At 48.6% G+C, this 12250-nt stretch overlaps 1 protein-coding gene across 1 annotated transcript in view; it reads left to right on the forward strand.

Moving 5' to 3' along the window:
- Positions 1-9888, forward strand: part of LOC119454385 (uncharacterized) — a 127498-nt gene extending 117610 nt beyond the window's left edge. The window contains exon 8 of the mRNA XM_049668435.1: positions 9589-9888. Coding sequence (XP_049524392.1) covers positions 9589-9749 — 161 coding nt within the window. The 3' untranslated portion in view covers positions 9750-9888. The remainder of the gene's footprint in view (positions 1-9588) is intronic.
- Positions 9889-12250: the final 2362 nt, after the last annotated feature.

Here is a 12250-nt window from a genome sequence, read left to right on the forward strand (position 1 = left end):
TTTGTCCCGCCACTACATTCCCCTAGGCCATTCCTCTGAGAGAACTCTGCTCATCAGAAATAGTTGGTGGAGTTTTGAGCGTTTTTCCTTGTGTGCGTTTTCCGGCAGAAGTCCAAAGTGACCAGGGCAGTGCCTTTAGAGTCGCTTTCACTACAATTTTTCAGGAGCGATGTGAAATAAAGATAATTCAAAGTTCCATCCACCATCTCCAGACCAACAGTGTAGAACGGTGGCACTCAGAGCTAAAACGAGTGCGAAGAACTCTGTGTCGTGAATACTCTGGTGATTGGGAAGGCTGCCTCCACGCTGCAATATTTGCTTTACGCATGGTGCCGCACGAGTCGACCGGGTTTAGCCCGGCTGAACTGGTGCATGGCCGCGAACTGCGATCACCCCTCCGGATGCTTAATGAAACATTGACAGGGGGTGAGAAGGAGACGACTGTCGTTGAATACGTTCTCCGACTGCTCAAAAGAATGATCGTAGGACGCGGCGGAGGCCTGCATGAGCACCGCACAGCTGAAGGCAAAAGCATACTCTGATTGAACAGCCAGAGAAGTGCTTTTTGCATGTGAACGATCGTGTGGTTCTGCTGCGGCCTTCACAAGCGACCAAGCTTCATGTGTATTGGGGGGGGGGGGGCGACGTTTCCCAAAGGTTCACGAACACTAACTATGCAGTCAAGATAACAGGGCACAAAACGGACGTGAAGATATATCACGTAAACTTGATGAAGCCGTACCTAGACAGACAAGCAATTATATGCCTCTCACTTAACAGTCGCGAGGATATGCCGCTTGAGTTCCCCGTTTCATTGCGATAGCAATTATGCGCACACTTGAAGCGGATTTCTGCCGTCGCCGTGAGGTTTCGTATAAACTCCAAGGGCACTAAAATCGTCGCCGCCCGCCATATGTGCGAGTGAAAGCGCGCGGGGGACGGAGAGCGAACGCACGGCGGAGAGCAAACGCAACTTCTTCCGTCGCGCGCCAGACCGTGGGGTTATGGTAGGGAGGAAGGGGAGGGCGACGCTGTGCTGAGGCACCAAATGCGTATATTGCAACCGGGCACAAGTGGAACTGGCGACTCAATCTCCCATGCGAAAGGAGGAAAGCGGGAAGGCAGCGCGGGAGGGAGGAGGGGTGGCTTCTACTCTGCTCGCAACTGCGCTTGTACTTTGCACCGGTGCGGGCTGTCGCACGCACCGTATCTTAGAAGCAATCTCCACCCGGCTCTGACCTTTGTATGCGCTGTGCTTTCGCCGCTCAGTTTCCGTTGAAGCGATAGATCGTACGAACCTTCACTCGCTGCGGTGGCCGCGCGTGCTCACGCCAGCGTTTTGACAGTGGTCTTCGGTCATCGAGTGTGATCTATTCATGTTCGCTTCTGCGCACTGACACAAAGCTTGTTAATTAAGTTAGTAAGCGAATGCATCCAAGTTTATGCAGCCGATAAAGCTACTCTTCCTACTCCGTATAGCTCTCTACTAATTTGCTATCGCAATTGATGCTTCGCCTTTTAGGCGAAACTGCGATTTTTTTGAGATCTAGATAGAAGATGGATCGATAGATAGAAGACACCACTGCAGCGATGCGAAAAATGATCAAAGACATGAATGAACCTGACTGGTGACTAAGTTCGAGACTTGAGGAACATGATCCAAGAGTGCAGAAATCTGATTTCCCATAAACCTGGGTGAACAGATGAGATAGTCCATGATATTGAGCTGACCTCCGAAGAGCCAGTTAAAGCGAAACCGCATCGAGTATCTCCAACACAGAAAGAAATTATGTGAAAGGAGATTCAAAAGATCTTGGCCCTCGGAGTAATTTTGGCAGGTGACAGCGATTACGCGTCTTCCATGACAATGGGGGAAGTTCCCTGAAAGAAGCCACGAATGTGCATACACTATTGGAACTCAGTAACGAGAGACCAGCTCTACCTAATCCCCAACATGGAGGAATGGATAGAAACTGTCAGCAAAGCACGATACATTTCTGCTCTAGATCTCATTTGCATGTACTGGCAAGTACCGTTGACGACGCGCGCGCAAGCTGCTATGCCGCGTCCGTAAGTCCTTTTGGATTGTTCCTTCCACTAATGCTCACCTTCGGACTAAAAATGCCTCATTAGGTTTTTCTAAGCCTATGGACAGCGTGCTACATGGCCCAAACGAATTCGCGCTGCCCTATCTCGACGACATTGCCGTTTTTTTGCAGACTCCTGGGAAAGGAATGCGGAGCATTCAGAGAAAGTGTTTGATGGTCTAATGATTGTGGGTTCAGGGTGAAGAGAAGTGTGAACTTGGAGGAGCTCAAGTGAGCTACTTCGGACGTGTGGTAGGGCAAGAACGCCGCATGCCGTCCGAAGTCAAGGTGGAGGCCGTTGCCTCATACCCGCGATCCAAGACGAAAACCAATCTACGGGCATTCTCGGGGCTCACGGGCTACTGCCATCGCTACATCAAAAAAAAAACTATTCCGAGCTAGCTAGCACGCTCACTGATGCATTCCGAAGGAACGAGCCCACCACGCTGGTGTGGGACCAGAAGAAGCAGGAATCGTTCCAATATTTCAAGTAGGCACTCTTCATCCGTCCCTTTTTACAGGCACCTGATTATAACAGGCCATTCAGTGTGCAATGCGATGCAAGCGATCGGGGCATGGGAGCATTAATCTGTTAACATGACGAGGCCGGGGCGTAACACCACATCACGTACATTAGCCGCAAACTAAGTGTTCGAAAAGAGGCTTATAGTGCCTCCGAGAAGGAGTATGCGTGCATAGTTTGGGCAGCACGAAACCTTGCAGGCTACCTCGCTGGCTCTAAGTTCACCTTTCTGATAGACCACGGTCCACTCAAATGGCTGCAGAACATGTTACCCAAAACGGCCGATTACTCGGGTGGAGTGTCGAGCAATACATCTTTGATGTAGTATATCGAAAGGGCAAGCATAATAGCAACGCGGGTGGCTTGAGCACGCGATAAGCCATCGGAGTGATGGTACATAAGAAATCTCGGCTCAAGAAGCCACGAAGAATCAAATGTTTTATTATTATCTCTAAATTTTGACCTTCTGTGAATGTTTAGAAAAGTGTTTGAATGAATACTTTGGCGCTTTAATTTAATTGCATAGGGCAGGCGCGTATATTGGTTTGCTACACCTGATGGCTCTCGGTGCGAACACGGTGCTTTTCTGTCCCCTGGTGTCTGTGAGCTTGTGTGTTCCCAGGAAGAAGGCCACGATGAAGCAAGTGCTGGGATTCCAAGCTGTAGTGGGACATCAACATCCACGCCTGGATTATCCCTGACATCGTGACTGAACAAAGATGCTTCGGGCAACCTCACAACTGGTCACCCTCAGGTCGGATCTTCGGGCGGCGGAGGAGTCTCGTACCGAATTGGCAGGGCGCATTCTTTGGTTGTTACCGTCCAGGCAGCCGCTTTCATGAGCGTCGCCCAGACGGCGACTGTGCCCGACACCGAACGTGATGGGCAAAAAAGCGCCCCAAATTGGAAGTGCGCATTCTTTGGGTGCTTCCTCCGAGGCCATGCGCTTCAACAGCTCCCGCCTCAGCTCCGGCCCGACACCAGCTCCGACACCATCAGCTCCGGCCCGACACCGGCTGTGACGCCATGACAAAGAAGCTCACTTAGAAGCGACTACAGCCGCCACCCTTTGTGGAAGCGGGGACCAGCACGAAGGTCACTTTCCCGACCCTGGCAAGATGACCATCACGGAGAGCAAGAAACGAAGTTTACGACTTTCGTGTGAAGGAGTGTGGACCCCCTGTTTCCAGATTGCCTCGTCCTTGCTTCAAAGGTGGGATATCAGAAGGCGGAGTTCCCTTAACGATTGGCAGCACCAAGGTCATCCAATTCCCTTATGTAGGAACTAGGGAAGAAAAGTCTTACAAGGGCCTCTCGAGTGTGACTGAGGGAGCTCTGACTAGCCCCTGACTACTTGTTCCAATATGTAAATAAACCATTTTATTGGCTCCTATTCCTGGACGTACTGATTCCCATGACTGGAGTAGCCTGGCCTTAACGCCACCCTGAGACTCAAGAGCACCAAAATTGGCATAGTATGAAGAGAGTGCATGACGAACATAAATGATACGTCATAACATGCCTGTCATGTAGATATGAAACAGCGCCTCTGTCTTGGTTCTCTCATGGTCGTTTCGTTAACTTGGTATGTGCCAAAATTGGCATAATATGACAAGAGTGTATGACGAACACAAATGATAGGTCATGACATGAATGGCAGGACATGCGCGTCATTTAAGTCATGAAACATCCGCCTACGTCTTGGTGCTCTCACGTTCGTTTCGTTAACTTGGTAGGCTCCCCGCACACTCCGTCGCACAGCATCGATTACTTTTACATGCGTGGCATCTTGAGGAATTTTTCGCCAGAAGGCGCTCCTTGGTGGGGTGGGTTCTCGGAGCGCATGATAGGATGTCAAGGACAGTCTCAGAAAGGCTATTGGCACATTGTTCATCAATTAGGAGCAGGTAGCCACTGTTTTGACGGAATTCTAAGCCGCTATAAACAGTCGCCCGTTAACATATCTGTGTGCTACACCGAATTAACCGGAAGTGTTAAGTCCCGCTCATTTCTTGCATGTTTGGAGGCTCACTGTCCTTCCCAGTTAAAGAAACATTCGGTGTTGAACCCACGACGCATTCTCAGCTGCTTGAAGCGTGAATTTAACGGCAAGAAATTCCAGAAAGCTTCTGGAAACTGTGGTATAAAGAGTAACTGTTTTTTCTCAGAAACGCCCATAATAGACCTGCTATGGCTCCAACACAAATAAGGAGAAATTATGTGGTTACTATAAAAGATTAAAATGTGCCAAGAATTCGCTGGAAGCAGGGAAAAGGAATGGATACAACAACTTTGATTTGGGTGAGTTGGTTCATCTTGAGTATAGCTTGAAGCAACGCGAAGACCAGGACAAGAATCGAAAACAAACACATCACAAGTGCTGTACTGCCAACTGTAATTTTTATCGAAGGCACAACTAGGTTTAAAACATGTAGAAAAAACAAAAAATATCACCGCCCAACACTCCATACATATGGTTAACCAGCGAAGCTCAAGCGTGCGGCCCCGGCGTTTGTCACTGGGTTAATCCCAAAGGTTTCTTAAATTATTTCACAAATATGAGGTTACAGACACGTTCGACTGCGATGGAGAGAATGACGTCACTGACAGTATGCCCGCAGTCCGCCGTTGTTTGTCGCTTGCGTTCGATGCCTCGAGTTTGATCGGTGGCATGTTTAGCAGCATTCGCCCGCCAATGCCGCTTGTGATTCTTTGAAATTAAATTGCTTCAAGATTAAATCTGTCCCTCATGGTCAGACAATGAATGGCTCATACCCGCTTAAGCAATGGCTCCTACCCAGGTAAATGCGGCCTCCACATTTCGACGACAGAATGAGAAGGGAAATTATATGCTGGAATGATGAGCGGCAACGGAGCCAGCTGTGAAAGAAAACGACGACGACGCAGGCGAGAACGGGGGCACGAGCGCGTGACGAGCACGGGCACGAGTGCAACCCCAGGGGCGCCAGCGAGCCAGCTGCAGAACACGACGACGCTCGAGCCAATGGTGATAATGATAGTTTTCTGTGGACAAGCGACGGACATACGCATTTTTGTTTCGCGAAGTTATATGTGCCAAATGGTAAAAGTGGCAAATTTTCGCCATGAAATGCTTCTTATTTAAAATAGAAAAAAGTAGAAGATTACTACGTCACCAAAGCACGATATAAATGTGTAAGTGCAGCGTCACTCAGTCTAACAAGTCTTGAGATAAATTTTCTGGACAAGCACCTCCACTTGTAGGCAGTACGCATGCCTTTCAAACCTTTTTTTGTGGTGTTTTTCTTTTTGTGGTGTTTTTCTTTCTTTTGTGGTGTTATAAAGCTGGTTGTTCCTTCAATAAAATTTTCAATTGGCAGTACAGCGCTCGTCCTGTTGTGTTTGTTTTCTATTCTTGTGCTCGTTGTCGTCGCACTGCTTCAAGTTATACTTAATGGAGACCTTTCGTGGTGCCAAATGGGTGGTTCGTGCCTGTCGTTTGAGATTGTCGAACGGCTAGTTAGTCTCGAGACCAATGCAGCGTTTGTACCTTCTAGAAGTACGCCCCCTAGCACATCACGCGTCCGAAGTGTTGACACACCTGTTTCAAGTATGGATGTAGCGTTGTCGGCTACTCTGTATGGCGCATTGACGCCAACGAGAAAGAGTTTCGGAGGAGCGCGTCGCGGAAGGCGGTGCATGGACACGAGAGAAGAAAAAAATAAGCGGATCCCACGGGCTGTGGGAATCAATGTCAGCGAAGATTTCCATGCTCTTTGCTTTGATTGACGATAATTAGCGGTGATGTTGACTGGGAATGTGTAACTTGTTCAGCGTTTAGTGCAATACGAGAGTGGTGAGTTGACGTTAAAGGTTACCTTGTGTGCACCACTGCTGTTTGTCTGCGTAGTCCACAGAACACACGGGGAGACTTGTTTGCTTGAGGTGTTCTTGTGGGTCATTGTACATAATCTCTGAGTGGGTTCAGCATTATCATTGCCTCACATGACACATCGCATTGTCGCAGAAGTGTCGAGAAAAACAGTTCCTCAACATCGGCTAGACAGCAAGGGGACTGCTCTTGCGCGTTCGGCTGCTGGAGAGGAGTCTTCCAGCGTTTGACATACGGACACGGCAGCGCAGCGTGCTTCACCACCACAGATGCCGGCAGAGACGTCAGCTCCAAGCGCTCTCTTCTGGGGATACACGATTGGGATGTTTACACTATCACAGTCCCGCGCGTGACCTCCACAGGTCATCAACTGCATTTTTGTCCCGTAGAAACGCACGCACAGCACGTGCCATATGAACAGTGAAACGCCGCCGCAGCGGCGCCGGCCGGTTTGCGTAGGGAGCCTACATGCAACGCCGTTTGAATTTAGGCTCCCTAGGTTTGCCCGGAGGTACCTCACGTGAGCCCCATCTGGAGGTGTTGCAAGAAAGCCAGCGGCACGTGCGAGCAAGATCATAACAGCACTCATTGCCATAGCAGAGGCAAAGAAAGCTTCGCTTTAAAAGAAATCCTAAGACGAACTGACGCATTGTGTCTGCCTCAAGGCTTGTCCGTGCCCGACGACGAAGCCTGCTATTTCTTCCGAAAAGGCTATCGCCTTTACAGATGTTTCAAACTAAGAGAAGATCGCGGGCGCGGCAGCATGAGCCCAGCGCACGAAGCAGCGCGCAGTATACTAAGTCTATGGCTACATGACGTGCGGGACCTGTTTGCTTATACAAGTGAATGGTACAAGCAGGGAAAGCAGACAACATGGGCGCTGGTTCTCTAGGGTGTGCCAGTCGTACGCCCCTTGTAGCGTGTGCTAATGGCAGCGTTTTGTTTTTCATTTTTTGAAACGAAGCTTGCATTGGCTCGCAACTTTCGGTAGCGTTGTCGTAGTCACGCAAAAAAAAAAAAACTCGCTGCTCGGGGAGTAGAGCAGCTGTCCCAGCAGCGCGGCGCCGGATCACGGGACGCGCGCGGCCAATCAGGGTAGTGTGAGTGATTCTTAGAAATAGGAGAAGAGAAAAGTACAGCGCCGTAACTGCCTCTCGGGTGAGGGCACCTCAACAGTGCTGTACAGGGAGGGGTTGAAGGAGAGATAGTGACAGAGTAGAGAGAAAGTGTATTGCGTATGGAGGCCCAATCAGGGTAGTTTGGTGTGTCGCAGGGAGGGAAAGGGACGAAAGGGGGGTTGGCGCGCGCTTCGCCTGGAGGAGGAGTAAACAACTTTATTTTGTTAATTTGCTTACTGAGGGGTGGCTACCAGGTGGTGCCTTATAGCCACCTCCTCAGCTCTTTTGATGCCCCGAAGTTGAACCTCCAGGTTCGGGTTCATGAGTATCGCTTCCCACGCTTCAGGCGAGGGAGCGGCCAGGAGAACTGGTGGGGGGAGATCTTCCCTCGCCTCAGATCAGAGAAACATGCATCTTTTCTTTTCCACAACCTCTACTATACTCAGATCTGTCTCGGCGGCTAGTTGGGAAGGCCGCGCGTGGTGCGTTCCACCGTGGAGCCGGCTTCGTTAGAGCAACGGCGCCGCGAACTCGCTCGGGAAAGGGCTCGTCGTCGACGTGCCGATTCTAGCGAGAGGGCTTCCAAAGCCGACGGGAAACGTCAGCGGACACCGAGTTGCGGCAGCGCGATGTTCAGGCCCAACGTAAGTGTCGTCTAGCCCTCCAGGAACCCGACAACGGTGGTACACGCCTCGGCAACGCTAGCGCCAACTTCCCCGGTGCGACGGGCAGGTTTCCACCCAAGTTTCACAACCGGAACTTCGGAGCCAGTTGCAGTGCGCGTGACCGGTTGTGGTTTGAGCACAACGTGGTACTTGTCAGTGCAATTCGTTCCGAGGAACACGTAAGAAATACACGCCAAGCTTCGCTTACCCCAATTTTCCTGTAAGGGAAGGGATGGTCATTTTTCAGTTTTGGTATGCAAGATATCAATTTTTGCGAGCGTTAGTCACGCATCCACTTGTAATTTAAGCGTAAACTTTTTCACTGAGGCTACTGTATGTCAAAATATTTGAAATTTGGTCTTTTATGTAATCGCAAATTTCGCTGCGGTTGGTATTTAAATGAAGTTACGTTCAACGACATTATTGGATACTGTCAGCTGTCGTCTAATGCCGCCACGAAAGAGAAGGTTTGTGAATGATGTTTGAACATATTTCTCTCCAGACTGCTTGAATCATTTACTTTGTGCTTTCAGCTGACACTATGTGCTTGTACTTCATGGCAAAAAAATCTATCAAGAAGAATCACACGCGGTGCAAAAATGCCTATAAAACAAACTGCAAGGTTGCTACTGGGGTCAAATATTGGTGGCGTCGGCATTGCAACCGGCAAAATAGACCAAAGTTAAACAAGTGTGAATGATGTTTGAACATATTTTTCTCCAGAGTGCTTGAACCATTTACTTTGTGCTTTCAGGTGACACTATGTGCTTGTACTTTATGGCAAAAAAATCTATCAAGAAGAATCACACGCGGTGCAAAAATGCCTATAAAACAAACTGCAAGGTTGCTACTGGGGTCAAATATTGGTGGCGTCGGCATTGCAACCGGCAAAATAGACCAAAGTTAAACAAGTGTGAATGATGTTTGAACATATTTCTCTCCAGAGTGCTTGAACCATTTACTTTGTGCTTTCAGGTGGCACTATGTGCTTGTACTTTATGGCAAAAAAATCTATCAAGAAGAATCACACGCGGTGCAAAAATGCCTATAAAACAAACTGCAAGGTTGCTACTGGGGTCAAATATTGGTGGCGTCGGCATTGCAACCAGCAAAATAGACCAAAGTTAAACAAGTGTGAATGATGTTTGAACATATTTCTCTCCAGAAATATTTCTCTAAAACAAAGTGCAAGGTTGCTACTGGGGTCAAATATTGGTGGCGTCGGTATTGCAACCGGCAAAATAGACCGTAGTTAAACAAGTGTGAATGATGTTTGAACATATTTCTCTCCAGAGTGCTTGAACCATTTACTTTGTGCTTTCAGGTGACACTATGTGCTTGTACTTTATGGCAAAAAAATCTATCAAGAAGAATCACACGCGGTGCAAAAATGCCTATAAAACAAACTGCAAGGTTGCTACTGGGGTCAAATATAGGTGGCGTCGGCATTGCAACCGGCAAAATAGACCAAAGTTAAAAAAGTAGAGCTGCTTTTCGTCGGATGTGTGCTTCAATATACTGAACATTTCAAACCTTGCCTGCAGTAACAGGCACAAAAGAATACGTCATTTATTTTATAGCTGGCTGTAGTACCTAAGTTAGGCATAATAAATTTTGATGATGACATGCCAGTTGTTATATTCCTTGAAATATTTATAACTATAATAGGACATCCACGTGTTCAGCAGAACATTGTCAAAAAGCCCTTCAACCTTAGATTTACTTAGTTTAGGCATATTTTTCTATCACAACTGTTATGCAACTGTTAACAGTACTTCACGCGAATCTATCTCTGTAGCATTAAGCTGCGAGTCCTCGGCTACGTAAAAAAAAGAAAGAAAATTGACGGATACCAGGCAACAAACCAACTTACTTTGATGTTTACGGAACTGTCTTGACATCACATTCGTCACTCCTATGTAGTGAAAGTTTAGTGAGTTAGCGCATGCTAGTCTGATATTTTGTTTACTTATCTACTTTCTCCACAATCCACTTGTTTTTTAGCGGAATTCTTAACTTCTCTGTATCTCAGTAACCCTTGCACAATGGACACTCTGCCTACTCTGCTCCCGTTCTGCCCGCTGTACGTTTTTCTCCAAACATGGTTGCTTTTGTGGACGACCTCTTTACTTCTGTGCAGGTAATTTCGGCAATTTACTGTTTCTGGAATCTTTATTTTTTGTTTATAGCTCTTCTGGTCCGTTCTGGCACCTACCCACTGAAACATAACCATTCTATGGGTTTGGCGGGGTATATTCACATACACAGCGCCACATGCCCTGCTCCACACACCCAGTAACACTAGTGGTCGATTTGTGCACCTTTTTGTTTCGCTTGGGTTTCCAGGTGGTACAACGCCGCTTTAAAATTAGTTCTGGAATATCGGCCGGTCTCAGACAAATACTGCAAAAGCGATTTATATAGCGTGCTCATCACGACGCTACCGTTATACGACGTGGGACCTACAATCCTACCCAAGTTCGTATTAATACGAAAGCATTATATGCCCTCTTACGAGAAAATCCGGCGCTGTAGTCGTCGGCGTGACCGAATGATGGTACCAAGAATGGGCGATGGCAAACAGTTGAAACACAAAAATACTCGGATTGACGTCAAATTTCTCAGCGAGGTTCCTTGAAGCAGATTAACCGAATGCCTTTGAAAGGAAAATTAGCTAACATTCGGTTTGGGTGGAATCGTGCCCGGGCCTCCGGGGTTCGAGACAGCACACTTTCCCGACGGCACGGCGCTCCATGGTTCTGGTTGACTAAAGGTGTGCATAGTGCATGTGTCACTGCGCGTGTCACGTCGCAGCCATCTGGCTGACTAAACGTGTGGCCAAGTGCATGCGTGCGTCGTTAGGCACGTGACGACACAGCCAATGGGTAGTCCGCGCAGCCCGTCGATTCTGAAGCATCAGCATACCACCAACTACTGCTTCACTCGGACAGCAGGGACCTTACAGCATTCATCACGCACGAGGGCCTCTACAGGTTTAAACGAGTGTGCCCCAGCTACCTTTCAACTTTCAACAAATGCCAAGTACACTTCGAGGCTGTAATGTTGCCCGGTGATATATCGATGACATCATCATCTTTGAGATGACCGAGCAGAAGCACACAAAGAACCTCAAGGTGGTCTTTCGTCGCAACGCGGAAGCGGGAGTCAAGCTGGATGAAAAATCAACTTCAACGTCAGTGACGTTTCATTCCTTAGGCATCGCGTCAGTGCTGAATATGTAGCACCCATTCAAACCAAGGTACATGCGACCATCCGTGCAACTACACCTTCAGATGCCAACAGGTTGCGGTCCTTTTCGGGGCTCGTCGAGTATTATTCAAGGTTCGTTCCATGCCCAGCCAAAGAAGTCGAACGAATGCGTCGCCTTCTTCACACGGGCAGAGTTTTGGTTTGGGATACAGCTCCTGACTTTGCTGAAGTTTGCTCAAGTGAAGAAATGTATCACCTTCTACCAAGCCCTGCACATGTCTTTCGCCCACCATGCGGTCCTCGTAGGTGCCGATTGTTCATCTTATGGCCTAGGCGCAGTGCTGCAGCATATAGAGGGACATCGCACGAACAGAAGTGCATTCGCGTGGCGGACACTAACCGCATCTGAGAGGAAGCATTCGGCTGGCCAGCGTGAGGCATTTACGTGCCCTTGGGCATGCGAAAATTGGCAGGCTCACTATTGCGGCTAAGTACCAGCTTCTCTGCCAAAACCGAAGGCTGCTATCTCGTTGCCTATTCTCGAGGTCATAGAGGAGCGAGCGAGTTGGTCGTTCGAGGCAGTCAATGCCACCATTTGGGTTGAAGTTTCAGTCATCTATCACTGATACAAACGACATTTTGTTTAACAAACTTTTGTGTGGTATTGACTTAACCTATAGCCCAAATTAGAGCACTGCACGGGCTCGGGCTTACCCGAAAGCCCGAGCCCGGCCCGGCCCGTGGGCCGGGTCGGGCCGGGTAGCCCAGTTTCTTTC

This window comes from Dermacentor silvarum, chromosome 5, assembly GCF_013339745.2.
Source record: "Dermacentor silvarum isolate Dsil-2018 chromosome 5, BIME_Dsil_1.4, whole genome shotgun sequence".
NCBI classification, from domain to species: Eukaryota; Metazoa; Arthropoda; class Arachnida; order Ixodida; family Ixodidae; genus Dermacentor; species Dermacentor silvarum.